Source organism: Pimephales promelas, chromosome 13 (genome assembly GCF_988280905.1).
Source record: "Pimephales promelas chromosome 13, fPimPro1.hap1.1, whole genome shotgun sequence".
NCBI lineage: Eukaryota > Metazoa > Chordata > Actinopteri > Cypriniformes > Leuciscidae > Pimephales > Pimephales promelas.
Genome location: NC_142781.1, coordinates 727,087 through 745,832, shown reverse-complemented (window position 1 = coordinate 745,832; position 18,746 = coordinate 727,087). Strand labels below are relative to the sequence as shown.

Below are 18,746 nucleotides of genomic sequence, written 5' to 3'. Positions count from 1 at the left end.
ATAACGCACAAATTGTGAAATATTTAAGTCGCCATTTGCTTTTTGTGTAATTCCATATTTAGATCAGATTCAGTTCACACACTTGGATTTGGACTGAAGTGGACAGAAACGGATCTGAAAGCCCAGCGAGGCTCGAGTGTGTGTGTGTGTGTGTGTGTGTGTGTGTGTCCAGCAGGAGGCAGTGTTGCTCCTCAATGACGGCACTCACCACAACCCTCACAACAATAATTTTGGGAAAATCAGGTCATAATTGTGTATTAACAACCAAAGATGTTATTATATATTTTGAGTCAAAAACTATACGTCTGTAAATGTTATGATTAATCTTATGATTTTATTAGGCACATTTCACATTTATAAAAGTAAATTTAATAATTCTAACCCTTGTTTAAAGGTTTCTTTGGCTGATTTTATGTTGTATGTTCAGTCTCTTAAATGTATAGATAATAAGAAATGCACTGACACAATTGTATTTGCTAAAGAATTGGAAATAATTCAACAGTGAAGATTTATATGTTTCTCTTTTTTTCTCCAATACTGACTGGGTTTGTAACTTATCATACCTATTATATTTACAAATAGTTAAATTTAGCCTCTTTATTTTAATTTTGTTTTTTAAACTTTTTTTCTTTAATTTCTCTTTATATTTTAGTTCAGTCTCTTGTTTATTAATGTTAAACTAACTTTGGAAAATCTTGGATTGTTGTCTTTTTGGATGTCATGTTATTGTTTGTATGTTTGTCTATGTCTAACCCTCTCAACAATATTTATGTGGCTCTCAGATGGGTCAATACACATTTCTATTTCTCTGGGATTGAACCATGTTGTGCCTTTAATTAATAAATATACTAAAAGAAAATGATAATTAAAACGAATTTGTAAAAAGATATTTGAATATCCTTAATACTTCTTGAGTCACATGCATGCAAGCTATTGATAAAAACGCTGTGTTTTCACAATTGGCATATAATGCAGCATTATAAAGATAATGTCAACAAATTTAACTCAATCTCTGTGTAAACATACAGTAATGAAGCCACCATCTTTCTAAAGTCCTTTTTAAAGCGGGGCCCGAGATGGGTCTTGTGCATGTTGCTCACTTGGGTCCGGCCTATTACCAATCCTACATGAAATTCCTCTAGGCAATTAACATGGGGTCATTATGTAACCCGCGGGGCCCATCTTTCAGCCCATTTCATACCCATATGGGCCCCACACACAAATGTTGGATCTGATGTCAGGTGAATTGTCATTGAAACTAAAACCGCTCGGGTGTTTCTGTCACAGGATCTGTGTGTCTGAAGAGCTGATTTTCCTGTTCTGTCTGATTTATAGACTGCTGTAACATCATGTGCTTGTGAACTTAAAGACAACTTTTTAATCATGTGTAATGTAAACAGGGATTAGTTTGACCTGTCCAGTTCTACCAGACATGACAGAAAACAATCCACTTTTAGGTCTGATTATCATAAATGTTCAAGGCTTGCCCGTATGGTTTCCTCAAACTGAGTGTTTTTGTCAGCTTATGTCAATAAAGTTATTACAGAAGGGTTGTTTGTGCTTTTGTAGTTGCACAGATCTGTTTGGAATTTTAAAACAAGGAAATGTTTGATCAGTTATAATTAATTTGTGAATAAGTTAAAAAAAACTAAACCTGTTTTCCTAGGTAAGATTTTTTTTTTGTAATACAGTTTCATACGAAAATGACGTTTTCATACGTTGCTCGTGTTTGTGGGCGTGTTCACGTGTCCCGTGGCCCCGCCCACCGGCTGTCCGTTATAAAGCAGGCGCGCTCGCGGCCGCTCGGCTCCGGGTCACTCAGCGCTGAATGGGCTAAACATGGCGGACACTCTCGAACCCACTCCGGCTCGCACTCTCTCTCTGTCCCGCTGCAGGAGCAGTGTGTTATAAAGATCCCGGAGGAGTGTGTGTGCAAACACAGGCGTCAGATGAGAGAGCGTGAAGCGCTGAAGATGAACGGCGCGCGCGCAGGTGCAGGTGAGCAACAAGTGCTTCTGTGGGACTTTACCGTTTCCGAGAGCGGGTCAACTGTCACTTTACCGTTACCGTTTGAGTCTGTAGAGCTGGTCAACCGTGTTCTCCCCGGTTTGTGGTATATTAGACCGTGTAGTGAGCGTGTGTGTCGCTCCGCGGTGCTGAACAGTGTTTCTGCTCGTGTGAAGATATGAGAGAGAGAGAGAGAGAGATGTAGGGCACCATAATTTGAATCATGCTGTGGTCAATAATGGTGATGACGTCAGTCAGAAGTATGACCTGCTAAGGAATAATTATACTTTTTAAAAAGTCAAAATGATCACATGCTGAAATTATGTGAAAGTTGACGTTTATTATGGCACTCCAAGTTTTTAAAAAGTAGAAAATGGATGTTTTTCTGTGGTGTTGTGGAGCTGGGCTTCAGAGCAGGTCATTGAGGTGTGTGTGTGTGTGTGTGTGTGTTTCAGGGGTCCCGAGTCCTTCATCCCCGTCCCGGCCCTCAGAGCATGTGCTGAACTCTGGTGCGGTCGTGTTCCCCGGTAAGAGCCGCCGGATCAGGTGTGTGTGAGTGTGTGTGTGTGTCTCACGAGTGTGTGTGTGTGTGTGTGCAGGTGTGTTTGACCAGCACGGCTGTCCTCTGGTCCTGTTCCCCGCTGAGGCGCAGTGTAAACTCACCGAGGAGCTGAGCAGAGAGGAGGTGTCTCACTTCATACACTACTGTCTGCGCCTGCACAGGTAACACACACACACACACACACACAGTAACCAGGTAAAGCTCAGTCTTCACTCATTCCTGACGTGTGTGTGACTCTGCTGTGGAACAGTAGATGTTTTGAAGAATGTCCAAGCTGATCTTTTCCATAAAACACGTGTGTGTGTGTGTGTGGGGAGTCATTCTGAGCTCCACAACGGCACCATTAACCTCTAATGCAGTTTAATGTCTTCTCTGATTGTTTGTGTAGTGTGTGTGTGTGTGTGTTTGGCACTAAATCTGCTCTCAGGCGTGTGTGTGTGTGTGTGTCTCTCTGTGGAGCTCATGCTTCAAATGCTTTTAAGCTGAAACCTGGTGCAACCGTCAGAATGACATTTTTCACGTTCCACAGCAGAGTCATGTGTCATCCTGGTGATTTATGAGTGTTTTTAGGACCAGTTCTCCTAAAACTGAAAATGAAATGAATTCGTTCACCCCCCCCCCCCAATGCCATTCAAGATGTTCATGTCTGTCTTCAGTGTCTTGAAAAATATATGTTTCCTAATACTGCACTTTACCCTCCCTCTCAGTGAACAGAAGCATTGTTGATGCTGTTTTTCTGTTGAGGTTAAACTAAGTTGGCAGTTTGATAAATGCAAGTTAATTTCAATCTTTGTGTGCTAAAACTGCACATAAGTTCCTGTTCCTGTAGTAGAGATACACATTGCTTTATTTGCCAAATAAACGAAAAGCATGTCCTCAATATATTCTGTCTTGCTGAATCAATCTCCCCTAGCTTTCCTCGGAGATGGTCCTGATAATGTGCTTAAAGTCAAGGCAAATTCAGTTTGTGCACAAATATCTTTTTTTTATTTTTTTTTTAATACTGTATACTAAATTGTGGATAATTAAGCTGTGGATCATATGCTGGAGTACATTTCTGGAGTTTTCAAGATTAAAGCAAAAAACTACAAGAACCGAAAACCGTGACACGAACCGAACCGTGGGTTTCATGAACTCTGCCGCCCCTATTCAACACACAATAACACTTGAAGGGTTCTCCTCCGCCACGCTTGTAAACAATGGGGCGGGACTTCACCTACGTCCAGCGTGACCTTTCCAACGGGGTTACGCAATGCCTGACCAGCACAAGACCAACAACTGTGGTTTAAAGAATTTACGTTTTTTTATTTTATTGTATTTTTTTTGTTTTTTTAATTGTTTTTTTTTTTTAGAAAATAAGCGATGCGTTTATCCCAGCAGAACGGCACATTTATGTGTGTGAGCAGTTCATCATCTTTTTCTTCACCAAGTGCTTTTATAGTGACGTGAAGCAGCTTGGCCTTTGTTTCTGGTGAACCTCACCACATGAGTGTGTGTGTGTGTGTGTGTGTGTGTGCAGTATCCGGGGTGAGGGCGGCCTGCTGTCTGTGGCGGTGGACCTGAGACGAGCTGATCTCCCCATCACACGCTTCATCACGGACACTCTTCTGCTGATGGAGGTATTCAACACGATCACTACACTTCATCATCACTCCTCAATTACTCCTCATACCTAGGTTATTATAGTTTTGCTTTTTAAATTAGTTTTTTTTTTAATATTGTTTTTAATTGTGCTTTATATGTTCATTAATGCGAGTTTTTATTTTGCAAACCCATTTCTATATAGTTTTTATTTATGTAGTTTTAGTTTATTTAGACCGTGGCCACTGTGATTGGTTTAAACATGACTGTGAATGGGTCTTGTGAAAGATCATCTGAATAACTTTTCCATCATTGACGTCAAACCCGGCGTGATGCGTCTTCATGTGCCAAGACTTAACATGCAGCATTACTGGAGCCGCGGCAGAGCACCTGGACACTGAGGGATACGCGTGTGTGTGTGTGTGTGTGTGCGTGAGCTCTTCCTCCGAGTGTGTAGTTTCCCTGGCGTTGAGTCTGAGGATCACATGCTGCTGTCGGTCACATGTCTGATCTCGTACTGCACACATGACTGACGTGTGTGTGTGTGTGTGTGTGTGTGTGTGTTGCAGTGTGAGCGGAGGATCATCCACTCGGTGTACATCGTTCAGCCCAAGAAGAGAGAAGTGCAGAAGCAGCTGGTGAAACTGCTGAGCTCCCGCGGGTCCAAGCGGCGCCGGCCCGTCCTCTTCAGAGTGAGTTCACACACACACACACACACACTGTCCTCTTCAGAGTGAACACACACATATGAATGTGGCGGCTCTGAACTATTGTTATGTGAATATCCCGCCCCTAAAACCCCTGATGTAAATCTTCAGCCCTAGAGTTGAACATGGAGAGGAAGCAGTCTCAGAGACACCGACCCCAAAAACACTGATAACCTTGCAGATGCAAACAAACATTCATTTGGGTATTAAATACTGGTACATTAAACTAAACATTTACTAACATTAGCCGTTAACTTGGCTATTTTCCCTTTACTCCACAAACCAATCCTTCAAATGTCAGAACAGAGCAAAAATTACAAATAAGTAGCTATAAATTGTTAAACCATGAAATCAAACTGAGGCTTTCATTATGAACACAAGCGTCAAGCCGGCCTGAATCTAAAGGTGAAACCAGGGCCCTATAAAATCCGTTTTATTTTTTCCCAAATTCCGTTTTTTCTATTTTAATTTTTGCAAATTCCATTTCCGTTTTAATTTTTGGGAATTCAGGGTTTTTTTACCCTTTAATGTTATTTTTTTTGTAAAAAGAGCTTTTAATGTTAATGATTAAAATGTCACAAATAAAATAGGCATTTACTCTTAAAATGACATACTGCATTATGCAACATAACACCGCACTGTTGAGCTCTCGCGCGCTCTCGTCTCGGACACACACTCGGTCCGGCACCTCAGACAGATGTGCACGGAGGGGACTTTGTGTGTATGTGAGTTTCTTAACTTTTTCGTCGACGAAAGCAGAGCCGTGGAGAGCCGCTTCGCCATGCTTTCAGTGGAAACGCGGCTATTGTTTTGATGGCGTCATGAGCTGAAATGACGGGAGGGGTTGTGTCGCACAGATTTGCTTCCCCGTCTCTCTGCATTTTCCCCAGACATGCGTTCTTCTCCCACACAAAAACACAATTTCATTCCAAATATGTAAATTCCACGCCTACACTAGATTCAGCATTAATTGGCCAATTCTGCCATCTCTGAAATTATCGGGCCCTATGAAAGTGTACGCCGTGCCCTCTCCTAATTGGTCTCGGATCCAGATGTGTCTATATTTGCTGTGTAACGGTTTTGCTAAATCATGTAAAGCAGGCTGTACTCAACAGCATCCTTCACACACACACACACACAGACATGTGCTTCAGCTCGTGTGTGTGTGTGTGTTTCCTCCATCCTCGGCTGTGAAACAACCCTTTCATTACATGAGGATAACTCCAGAGCATATTATAAATCTGTCCCCAGTGCAAGTTATGACGGCCGCTGTTTAATCGATCATGGTGTGTGTGCTAGCGCTGTGTGTGTGTGTGTTGGTCACACCAACACAGCCACCGCTGCTCAAACACACACGAGGCTGAACACACGCTTCTTTAATACGAGTAAGATGAGCGTTTTAATATGATGAATATACCTGAACTCTTACCAGATGAACCGATACTGAAGCCTGAGCTTGTGAATCTGAATCACTCCCAGCACTAGTGTGTGTGTGTGTGTGTGTGAGGGGTTAACACTAATGTGTGTGTGTTCTCCTGCATGTTTACAGCACATCTTCCTCAAAGAAGTGTTCGAGCTGTCCAACTACATCGACAGAAGCCAGTTACCGTCCAGTCTGGGTGGATACCTCATATACTGCCATCAGAGCTGGGCCGCCTTCGTCAAGGTACACGAGTGTGTGTGTGTGTGAGGAACCTGCACTGCATGCAGAAAGATTTGTGTGGTGTTTTCATGATTAGACTCAGATCAGAATCAGCAAGTCTAATGAAAGACCCCGCCATCATCATAAGTGTGTGTGTGTGTGTGGGACGATAAGGCCTGATATCTGAGTTCATGTGATGGCCTGTGTTTGTCCCTCCAGCCTTTTCAGATCCGAAACACCCAGGCGCTGCAGAACTGTGTGTGTGTGTGTGTGTGTGTGTGTGTGTGTGTGTGTTGGTCATGTCTGATTCTCTGGCTCAGGATAGATCAGTCACGCCACTGCAGGTCTCATGATCGGCTCGATGGCCTTAGATAACAGCGCTGACGCACGCTTCACTCCCCAGACCCGCCACTGTTCACTATGTGCATGTTTAGTGTGTGTGTGACTCAGTGTATTCATCATGATCGGCTCTATTGTGTGTATTGTCTGGAGAAGCATCAGAGGACCATCATCTGTAGTCATTAGCAAGTGAAAGAGCCCCACACACACACACACACACACCCGTGCTTGTCCTCGCCGCGGCCTCTCTTCAGGGGTTGATCACGCCTCATAGATCTGACTGGGGGAACCGTTCCTCCTGGCACACACTGTTCTGGGTAATTTCAGTGGAAATGTGGATATAGACTCCATTATAGAGAGCCCAAGTCCCGCCCCTCCGCTTCCGGCTCATGGGACCTTATTTTGGAAAAAATATGAATGGTAGTCAATGGCGAGAGACGACTTATCTTTTTATTCCGTCTGAACTGTGCCCTCAATTACACATATGATGTTTGTCAATTTAAAAGATAATTCTGAAAGTCAAAAACGTCACAGTTTGTCATAAAACAGAAGAGTAACATTTAGTTTTATGTGAAAATCGCTCTGTGAACTACATCTCCCAAGAAGTGAAACAACGAGTGAGATCCGCTGCTCGTGTGTGTGCAGTCTGGTACAAAACACTCGTAACGTTACGATTATAACGTAAGACTGTAGAAACAATGACAGACATTAGCCTCAGTAAAGTTAGCTTCATTCATTGAGAGAAAATGTGCGCCTTTGGGGTTTGTAGTCTTTTGTAATTGCGTATTTTTACAGTCTTATACCTCAACGGTTTCACATCAAACTGCCACTTTCTTCACTTTCAAATGTATCTTTTAAATGGACAAACATCATATGTGTAATTCAGGGCACAATTCAAACCAGATCAAAATATTCGTTGTCTCTCGCCATTGACTACCATTCAATATTTTTCCAAAATAAGGTCCCATGGTGGGACTTAGGCTCTCTATATGGGAGCTGAGCTGGACGATGACATCACAGGCTTCTCCAGAGCGGCTATATCAACTAAATAACTTTTATTGTACAGGATTTTTACATCCCTGAACTTAAGCTGGACTAACACTATTGTTCTGGAAGCGACTGTCGCATGATGTCCTGTTCTCTGTATCGCTGCTTTGACACTGTAGTGATGCGCTACAGGAGTGACTCTGATTGGACTAGAGCTATAAGGCCATCTAGTGCCCACAGTCAGGAGTTATCATGGTATAGATATTTTTCCCCTACAAGAGGTCGGCAGAGACGCCCAATGTAATATTTTGAGCTGAATTAAAAGGGTTCTGCATGAAATTGAGTTAAAGTTGAAAGTATGTGAGGAATGTGCTAAAATTAATATTTATCAAATCTAAGAATTTAAAGGTGAATAAAATAAAAAAATTGCATTAAAAGATGGAGAATTTTAGGGCTACAGGGTTTTTTTTTCGTTCCGTGAGGGAAAGATGTGTTAAAGGGATACTTCACTTTTTTTTGGAAATAGGCTCATTTTACAACTCCCTCAGAGTTAAAAAGTTGAGTTTGACCATTTTCGAATGTAATCTGCTGATTTTTTTTTTTTTTTTTTGATATTTAAAAGAATATCAGTGTCCAGACAGTTTCTGGTCTCATTGACTTCCATAGTATATTTTTTTCCTACTATGGAAGTCAATGAGAGCAGAAACTGTCTGGATACTAATATTCTTCTAAATATCCGAAAATCGTCTGAATACATCCGAAAATGGTAAAACTCAACTGTTTAACTCTGAGGGAGATTTAAAATGAGCCTATTTCCAAAAAAAGTGGAGTATCCCTTTAAGAACGAGGGAAGGATGAGGGTTAATGTGTGTGTGTGTGTGCAGGTGATGGATGCGTTTGTGCAGGAGTTCCTGCTGGTGGTGAACAGACTGCCCTCCTGCATCTCCACTCTTCAGTCGCTCTCTCAGCTCCCCGTTCCTGATGACCTCCAGCGGCTGCGGGACTTCTGCTCGCTCAACCAGGCCCGTTTCCAGCAGCTGAGGAGGTGTGTGTGTGTGTCACTAAACCCAGTAGTGCTCACGAATCCCACTAGATAGTCTCAGATCCGATCTTTATCCCTCAGTCATTGAGTCTCGTGTAGAGCGCTATGATGAAACACACAATCATGCAGTTTACTGTATAACACAGTGTCAGAGTTTAACTCGAGAGGAGGACCGTACACTGAAGAGGCACATTTATTCATTACTTCTATCAAATCCAAAACTTGTGTTTTGTCAACATTGTTCTTGATACACAGGAGTTATACAATCTGTGTTGGATGTATTCACGTTTACAGGCACTAAATATAAACCATGCGTTCAGTACTTCTGTGTATAGTGTTGATCAAGCAAGCAGCAAAACATTAACCCTTGTGCATCAATTAAAAAAAGTTACACATGGGTAAAAAGAGGACAATGTCCATGTCAAAAAAACTGTCCTAAAATGTGATGCTTGGGAGCACAGACTTAAGTTTGGTATCATTTTAAAGAAGACCCTTTGCAGATTATTGCTGAAGTAAAAAAAAAAAAAAAAGTAAATCCAAGAAAAAGTTATAGGTATAAGTTTATGAAAATTATTTTATATAATATATATATTTTATAAATCAGGTTGAACTCAAAACTGCCATAAATCTAAATAGGTTGTGTTTCAAATTTGAGGATGATCTCAAAAAATGAGCTTTGGGTAACAGTTTGTTTGGGTGTAGTAACATATTTTCCCCATTGGGTGGCAGCAAAACCCCACTGGAGCTCACAGTGATTGGATCTGAATTTGCAGTTTTTCTCTCTCAGTGTTACAAACACACACATGCGCACACACACACATATTTTTTTATAACACACATACTAACCACACTCTGACATCCATACCAACACACCGACACAAATATCGTTGCATAATTTATCCAGTTGGCTCTATAGTATGGCAAAGCAGAAAACAGGAATAAAGCGATATTTGTTTTATAGGCCAAACTTAAAAAAAATGACACCATCTGATAAAAAATAGTAAAAAATAAAATTTTGAAGCCTTGCCATCAGAATGAAAGCCTCTTAAGCTGGCTGGCGCCTTGCATGGCTGACACCGCCGTCGGTGTGTGAATGAGTGTGTGAATGGGTGAATGTGAGGCAAATGTAAAGCGCTTTGGTGGCCATTAGGTCTATGAAGGCGCTATATAAATGCAGTCCATTTACCATTTTACCATTCTTAACAAAGATTGCATAATTTTATAGTTAACTGAATGGGGGATTAAAAATGGCAGTTTTAATGGGTTTCAATGGGGACATTTTTGTCCAGAAGGCGCTGAGAGGGAGTATTATTGTACCTAATGCAAAAAAATATTTTAAGAAAATGACGGAGAAATAGTAAAATTCCAATAAAAACACACCTGTGCCAAGTTTTTTGCAGTTAGCTTTAACACAGACAAAGTGGTCAAAAAAACAAAACTGAAAGACAATGTCCATAAGGATGCACAAGGGTTAAATCATGTTCTAAATGATCTATGAAAACTGCCTTTTCTTTTGGGTTGAAATCTTTATGCAAAGACCTGCGGGTCACAGACCCCACTGTAATGCGTCTGCCGGAGATCTGAGAGCAGGTGTGTGTGTGTGTGTGTGTGTGTAGGGATCTCGGTTTAGATGACCTGTTGAAGCACTGTGAGTGTTTGCTGGAGAAGCTGCGTTTCCCGGAGAGCGACCCCTGCTTTCAGGCCATGGCTGGAACAGTCCTCTACACACACACCGCTCTGGAGATGCTGCGCAACTATAACCGGTACGTGTGTGTGTGTGTGTGCAGCTGAGACTCCAGAAGCGCATGTACAGATGTGTGTGTGTGTGTGTGTCAGGATCAGGTCAGCGGTGCAGAAGGTGGAGCTGCTGTGGACTCGGGTGTTCTCCAGAGCTCAGGTCCAGCTACAGATGCTGCGTCTGCAGAGAGAGGCTCGACAGGTCAGGAACACACACACACAGTGTTAATCTGAGGACGGGTGTGTGTAACAGCTGTGTGTGTGTGTGTCAGATCCAGGAGCAGATGGTGGCGTTGCACCGGCAGAAGCTGCAGGCCTACATGACTGAAGTGGCTGAAGACACACACGGGGCCGAGGAGCAACTGCTGACCTTTGAGGCGTCCGTCTACACTCACGCCATGGTACAGACCCTCCACACACACACACACACACACACACACACACATCACATCACCCTCCTCGGGCACACGCTCACATGTCGTCTGCATTTATATAGCGCTTTTAACAATGTACATTGATCCAAAGCTGCTTTACAGAGATGATGGGAAATGACTAACAGAGATCGTCTTGGCTTTATGACGGCTCTAGAATAAAGTTATTGTCCAGCTAAAGTTTTGATTGATTGTCTTTGGTCGCATCGATCATCAGACCGCCAACACCACACCGTTCTATACAGAGTTGTATCGCTTCGGCTAGCCATGCCAACTGGAATTATGGCGATAATGATCATCTATACAGAGATGCGTGATCCAAACTCTGCACACACTCTTGAATATTGGGCAAAATCGTGTGTTTATTGGTGATAATCTTAGCTCTAATATTATTATTATTATTGTCCAACCTGTACAATGAATGAGATGTGATGAATTGCTTTGTTGCTTGTGTGTGGCACTGATTGAGCACACTTGACCTGTTCAGCACTATCGCTGTTTGTGGTCCTGAAACAGTTTTACTTCACTGGCAAACTGTTTTTTTGTTTGTTAATACAAACTTGTAAAAAAAATGTGGCTTTTCTTTGTGTTTTATTTAACATATAAGATTATTTGGCTCAACAACTGACACATTCTTACATATGCATTCATAATATATATATATATATATATATCTATATATATCATTTTTTTTTTTTAAATGGGGGGGGGGGGTATTTTTTTTATTATCAAACATCAAAAATAATGTATAATAATTCAAATCATGTATTAATTTTTTTAAACGTATAGATGTATGAAAAAAATTCACACTAATTCTGTTTTTGCTGGTAATAAAATTAAGACCTTAAACACTAATTTTATCATAAACTTTGTCAAATAATGTGCTGCACAATGATGAGCTTTACTGTTAAAATTAAAACCTGGATTATTCCTTAAATTCAGGTTTGTTTAAAAAAATTCATAATTTATTTGTATTAGTGTTAATGTATTATTACATCTGGACATTTCCTATTTCTACTGTACAACAGTAATATATTTCTGTCAAGTTAAACCGAACTTTTATAAACCGAACCAACGACGGGTTGCCGTGAAGCCCTTTGGAGTTTCTGTGTGTTTGTCATGATGATAGTTTCACAAATGAAGCGGTTTAATGATCACGAAGTGACTTTCAGAGTGGATCTAGACCCTGGAGAGGAAGTTCAATCATTTCTGAAGAGCCGTTGAAACTATTCATTCACACGGAACATACGATTCATACGAACAGGATTCGTATTTAAATAGTATTTGTGGTTTAATATTCACACACACTAGTCTATATCGTGATTTTTATTTCAAGTGTACTGAACCGCTTTCTATTTATTCCTCAAATATACAGTAAAATCCTTTTTTATGACTGGATTTCGTCAGCATTTTAGGGTGGGCGGGCCGTCCCCCTAAAACAATGGTAGGGGAAACACTGACTTGGTTGCAGAGGGCCCCATGATGAAGCTCCGAAAACTAACAAACCAAAAATAACTTTCTTACAAATGTTTAACTTTTTTGTGCAAATAAACTTGATCTAATCTCCAGAAAGCATGAATATCTGATGTATTGAATTAGATGGCGTGTCCTAATCAGGCAGATGCAGGAGTTTCCAGAGATCTGCTGTTTAATGGTGGTTGTGTGCTTCTCTGTGGATGTGCTTCCCAACACCTGATCGGCCCTTTGCTGCGGCGTCCGCTAACCTCACGTCTGTCTCCTCTGCCCAGGCGCTGGTCCGGCGCGCGGATGACGTCATGCACACGCTGGCGGAGACGGTCCCCGAGGCGGAGCGGACGCCTGCGCTGCCGTGGCTGCAGGACCTGGAGAGGCTGAAGCAGAACCTGTGCTCTGCGGCCCGGCGTCTGGACCTGACCCTGAGGAGCGCCGTGGACTTCCATCACGCCCGCGACCGAGTACGACACCGCCGCCAGGCTCAGCGCTAGCATGTGCACATTCACACAGGGGTAGCCACTTATGAACAGGGGAACGCTGCTGTTAAAGGAGTAGTTCACTTTAAAAAAAACTTTTGCTGATAATTTACTCGCCCCCGTGTCATCCAAGATGTCCATGTCTTTCTTTCTTCAGTCGAAAAGAAATGAAGGTTTTTGATGAAAACATTCCAGGATTTTCTCCATATAATGGACTTCAATGGGGTCCAAAAAGTTCAAGGTCTAAATGACAGTTTCATTGCAAACTGTTCAAAGGGCTTTAAACGACTCCAGACGATGAATAAGGACCCTTCGAGTCATGACTCGAAAAAAAAGATTTGTTCATTTTGATGAACGAGTTCGAACAGGAGAGTCACGAACGCGCATCACAGAACAGAGCAAGGCGAGCATTTGAGCTTATAAAACTTAAACTTTGTTATTTATTTATTAAATGAGCGATCGTTTCGCTTGATAAGACCCTTATTCATCGTCTGGAATCGTTTAAAGCCCTTTGAACAGTTTGCACTGAAACTGTCTTTTGGACCCCATTGAAGTCCATTATATGGAGAAAATCCTGGAATGTTTTCATCAAAAACCTTAATTTCTTTTCAACTGAAGAAAGAAAGACATGGACATCTTGGATGACATGGGGGCGAGTAAATTATCAGCAAAAGTTTTTATAAAAGTGAACTACTCCTTTAATGGGTGTGGGACAATTTGTATAATTCGGTACGAATCCATCTGGTAGAAACTCGAAAAATTAGACGGATGAACACGGTCAAGTAAAATGTGACCCAGACTGGCTGCAAAGGCCCTGATTTAAGTTTAAAAATACTAATAAATATAAAACATTATCAGGGGTTTTATGGTACTAATTTATATCTACACAATATTTATTATCCATTTATTCATTATCATTCATTTATTCAGTTTGCTCTCTTTTCAAAGACGACTCTTGGCAGATTATTGCTGTGGTGGAAAAAGTGATTTGAAAAGCTACAGAATTAAGTTTATTATAAAAAAATGCACAAGTACTATTTAATTTTTGTATGAAACCTATATTTTCCAAACACACGCATACTCCCCCAAACTGTGCATCCCTTCAAACATGAATAGCAAACCAGATTTTTAATCCAAAAATGAAATAATTGGGTTTTATTTGTAGTTTTCACCAAGTACTGCAGCCGTAACCTAAACCAAGTTAAACGCATTACTCTTAGTGGTTTCAGCAGTTTGTTTTCTTAAGGATGATGGTTTATATTGTGTGTATATCTAAATGAGTGTGTGTTTCTCAGTGCAAGAGCTGGTGTGAGCGTGTGCTGTGCGCGGGCCTCCTGCAGGAGCTGCTGTGGAGTGAGCACTGCGGGGGTCCGGCCGAGGGCGGCTCGAGGAGACCGGGAGTCCAGGCCTTCCTCAGGAGAGACCCCGGCCCAGAGGAGCAGGAGCTGCTGACGCTGGCACGCCTCGCACACAACATGAGCCAACCCAGCCTTCAGCAGGACGCCACGCAGCTCTCACACAGGTGCGCTGCACACTTACACAGGCCTGGGGTGTCTCTCAGCACACCTCCGGATATCGGTCAGGTCATCTTACTGTGGTCACATGTATGACCTGAGAGAGAACAGGCCACAGATCGAACACAGCAGCTGAAGGAGCGCTCATGTCCTCTAACCTATGAGTCAATCTCTCCATTGCTTCCTATTTTGGAAAGTCATAGAAATGCTATTGTGAATTAAGATTTTTTTGCATTTCCGACTGCTCTAATAGCAAACAAACAAAAATGTTGTTTGTTCACCATTTTAATTTACCCAACTATGATGACTTCTGCTACTACTGAGAGAACCCCTGTAGATGTGAAAAGTGTTTATAGAAAGTAGAGCCAGACCGATATATCGGCCGATTTTTTTTCCATAATATCGGTATCGGCAGTTATAATGGCCGATAAATGAATATTTAAAAAATAAAATAATAACGGACGAAACACGCTTCAATCATCTCTCCTTGGCCTGTTATATTGAAAATGTGTGTTTTACAATTTGCAGTATGATATCTATTGCTAAATTATGGCTCATCATAGACTAGCTAACCACAAAGCTAGCTAATGCCACGATCATCAGTGGAAGACCGCTAACGTTAACATTAATGAGCTTGGAAACCACAATGAACTTTTTCTGCCTTTTCTTTTTTTTCTGCCTTTTTCTGCCAAACTTTTTCTGAACTTTTTCGAATGAATTTAATCATTAAATAAAGTAATGATTACTGTATTTATAACTAGCATATCTCTAGTTACAAATGTAAAATGTAAGTTAGACTTTCGAGGAGTGAACGTTTAGACATAGAGAAAAAGTACCAAACGTATCTTGTGCAGAAAAGTTAGCTTTTCTCTTACACGTGTGTGAAATCCAACAATATTTAATAAAAAAAAATATCGGCCGATATATCGGATTTTAAACCCCCAAAATATTTGTATCGGCCTTCAAAATCCTTTACCGGTCGGGCTCTACTAGAAATCCTGTTGGGTGTCATCCAGAAACTCCTTGGTGAATGGCGGACACAAGCTTGTATGTTGATGTCGGTCCACAGATGCATGACCCTGAGGAGACTCCTGACCTCCACGGGTGCGGTTCCCCTTCATGACCTTCACCTCGCCCTCCAGTGGCAGTACGAGTACCTGAAGGGTCACCACAGGAGCTCTGACATCACTTCCCCCGAGGACCAGCAGCACACCTGCAGTCCGGCTGCAGACTCGGGCCTCGTGCGGCCGGCGCTCGTGGTGTCCCGCTGGCCCTCGGTGGAGGCCTCGCCAGCCGCAGCCAAACCGCCCTCGCTCAGCTCCTTCGACTCCGGCTTCGACGGGGCAGGAAACACTCATCTGCATCACCCGAGCAGGAGGGAGAATCTCCCGAGGTTTCTGGGAAACGGAGACTCTGCGTTCACGTCGAAGCAGGTTCACGAGGACATTGTGAGCGTGTCTGACTCCGAGGAGCGAGAAGAACGAGGGTTCGGGTTACAGCGGGCCAGCATTCAGATCGTCCCCAAAATAACCTCCGACTCCGTGAACCTGGAGATCAAAGTGAAGCGCTCGTCCACGCTACCCAGAAACCCCTGGCTGAGCCTCCCGATAGATGACCTGGAGAGCTCCTACACGGTGACCATTACGCCCGGCTCCTCCCTCCCGCGGAGTCCGACGCAGACGCACCCGAGCTTCGAGGAGTCGGAGCTGACCCCTGTGGGGAATGTCCTGTCCAGCACACTGACGGACAGTGAGGAGAAGCCCAGCTGCAGTGTGGACGGGGATCCTTCGCTCCAGTGGGACTCCTTCGACCTGCACAACCTCAGGCGGGACTCTCTCGAGCGGTAAGGCTGGCCACTAACGGTGTGTAATTGTGGTGTGGCCTGTTTAAAGACTTGTGTCCTCCTGTATTGGGTAGGGTGGACGTGTCTCTGGGCGACTGGGCTGAGCGAGAGCAGCAAGAGCTGAAGGAGGTGGAGACGACGTTAGAGCGAACCGCTGAGATCTTACAGGTGAGTGCCCGTTCTGGGTTACGCTTCGACAGGTTTATGAAGCGCGTGATGTAGCCTCTCTCCTAGCGGTGCACATGAATCTAGAATCATCAATGACATGTACACTATGATATGGATTTCATAACTGAACAGAGTAGAATCTCTTATTTTTTATTAACATTGTTTAGTTTTTGTTACTTTAGTAGTTTCTACCTTTTTTCATCTATCTAGGTTGTTGTCCCTTTGTTCACCGAGCCAAACGTGCTCTTGCTCGACAGTGCAAGAGCACCTGCCATGATTTAAACAAACCGCTTTTAAATGCTTTAAGTTTATTTGAAAACACGACTCACTCGCTGACAGACATCTGCTCTCAAATGCTTACGTCAAGTAACCTTTATTTATATAGTGCTTTATGCAATACAGATTGTTTCAAAGCAGCTTTAAAGGGATAATAAGTGCTTGTTTATTCTGAAGCATGCTTGCAGTTCTCTGCTGTGTGACTAAGTGGTTAAATGCATCTACGGATGTGAACTGTCTGTTATATCTGATATAGATCTGGGCATTAGTGTGAACACAACCTATTAGACCATTAACCATCAAACCACAATAATGATGGCCTTGTCTGGAAAACACTAATACTAAGGGTTAGTTCAGCCAAAACTAAACCGCTCATATAGATTTGTTTTATGCTCTTTTTTTTTATTTTATTTTTTTTGGGTCAAAGTGGTAGTTGCGATGGAGGAACAGAAATCTCTTAATTTCATCCAAAAGATAATTTGTGACTTCAGCTGAAGTTTTCTCCTTGGCTTGCAGTTAAAGGATTAGTTCACTTTTGAAAACTTTTGCTGATAATTTACTCACCCCCGTGTCATCCAAGATGTCCATGTCTTTCTTTCTTCAGTCGAAAAGAAATTAAGGTTTTTGATAAACATTCCAGGATTTTTCTCCATATAATGGACTTCAATGGGAACCAGACGGTCCGAGGTCCAAAAGAGAGTTAATAACAGTTTCAGATGCAGCTTCAAATGTCTTTAAACGACACCAGACGATGAATAAGGGTCTTATCATGCGAAACGATCGCTTATTTCAAAACTTATTCCAAAAATGTAACTTTTCTAAGGACAAATGCTAGCCTTGCTCTATTCTGTGAGGCGCGTTTGTAACGTCACGTAATACGTAATTACGTTCAAAAGGTCACGGGCGACGTAGCCGGAAGTACAGCGTCAGTGTTTACAAGTTGAACGCATAGGTTGACCGTGCAAACTAACTCAAACGCCGTTTACAAAAAAAGGAATTAAAAGGTAAAACAACGATGTCGGACGATTTTGATTCTTCCGGCTACGTCGCCCGTGACCTTTTGAACGTAATTACGTATTACGTGACGTTACAAACGCGCCTCACAGAATAGAGCAAGGCTAGCATTTGTCCTTAGAAAAGTTACATTTTTGGAATAAGTTTTGAAATAACCGCTCGTTTCGCATGATAAGACCCTTATTCATCGTCTGGTGTCGTTTAAAGACATTTGAAGCTGCATCTGAAACTGATATTAACTGTCTTTTGGACCTTGAACCGTTTGGACCCCATTGAAGTCCATTATATGGAGAAAATCCTGGAATGTTTTCATCAAAAACCTTAATTTCTTTTCGACTGAGGAAAGAAAGACATGGACATCTTGGATGACACGGGGGTGAGTAAATTATCAGCAAAAGTTTTTTCAAAAGTGAACTACTCCTTTAACAGCTAAAAGTTGTGCTTTTCTCCTTGCCCTGCTCGGTGACCCTGCAGCTGAAGCGATTGGCCTGATTATGATGTGGTGTTTTCAGGAGGAAGAGGATGTGCTTGCACAGGAGGTGGTTCTGGATGAGCTGTTGCGGTCCGAGGATCTGCACAAGCACTGGCCCGAGTGGACCGAAGCACGCCAGCACAGTGCGGTGAGTCTCTCGGGGAGGTCGGGTTAATGAAACAGTTGGTGTGTGTGCTCTTTGGTTTGTGTTAGAAACTAAGAAGTAATAATAATAATAATACATTTAATTTTTAGAGCGCTTTTCTAGACACTTGTCAAAGACGCTTTACAGGCAATTCAAAATTGTAGGATGTCGGTGGTTGTTTTGGAAGCTGTGCAGTCAATATGCAGTGCAATATTGAAGTCACCTAGTAGAAGAATGGATGGTGATATGGGTCACAGTTGAGAGAGGAATTCGGATAGCTCAGAGAGGAATGCAGGGTTTGGTTTGGGGGGGCGGTAGATAGTTGTGATT

General features: G+C 42.3%; 1 protein-coding gene across 1 annotated transcript in view; it reads left to right on the top strand.

The window, feature by feature from the left end:
• The first annotated feature begins 1,794 nt into the window (after positions 1-1,794).
• Positions 1,795-18,746, top strand: part of LOC120475491 (uncharacterized) — a 28,552-nt gene continuing 11,600 nt past the window's right edge. The window contains exons 1-15 of the mRNA XM_039666180.2: positions 1,795-1,998; positions 2,463-2,534; positions 2,607-2,730; positions 4,089-4,188; positions 4,720-4,842; positions 6,407-6,523; positions 8,710-8,870; positions 10,484-10,630; positions 10,704-10,806; positions 10,877-11,005; positions 12,784-12,969; positions 14,280-14,506; positions 15,568-16,341; positions 16,416-16,509; positions 18,312-18,419. Of these exons, the coding sequence (XP_039522114.2) occupies positions 1,950-1,998; positions 2,463-2,534; positions 2,607-2,730; positions 4,089-4,188; positions 4,720-4,842; positions 6,407-6,523; positions 8,710-8,870; positions 10,484-10,630; positions 10,704-10,806; positions 10,877-11,005; positions 12,784-12,969; positions 14,280-14,506; positions 15,568-16,341; positions 16,416-16,509; positions 18,312-18,419 (2,514 nt within the window). The 5' untranslated portion in view covers positions 1,795-1,949. The remainder of the gene's footprint in view (positions 1,999-2,462; positions 2,535-2,606; positions 2,731-4,088; positions 4,189-4,719; positions 4,843-6,406; positions 6,524-8,709; positions 8,871-10,483; positions 10,631-10,703; positions 10,807-10,876; positions 11,006-12,783; positions 12,970-14,279; positions 14,507-15,567; positions 16,342-16,415; positions 16,510-18,311; positions 18,420-18,746) is intronic.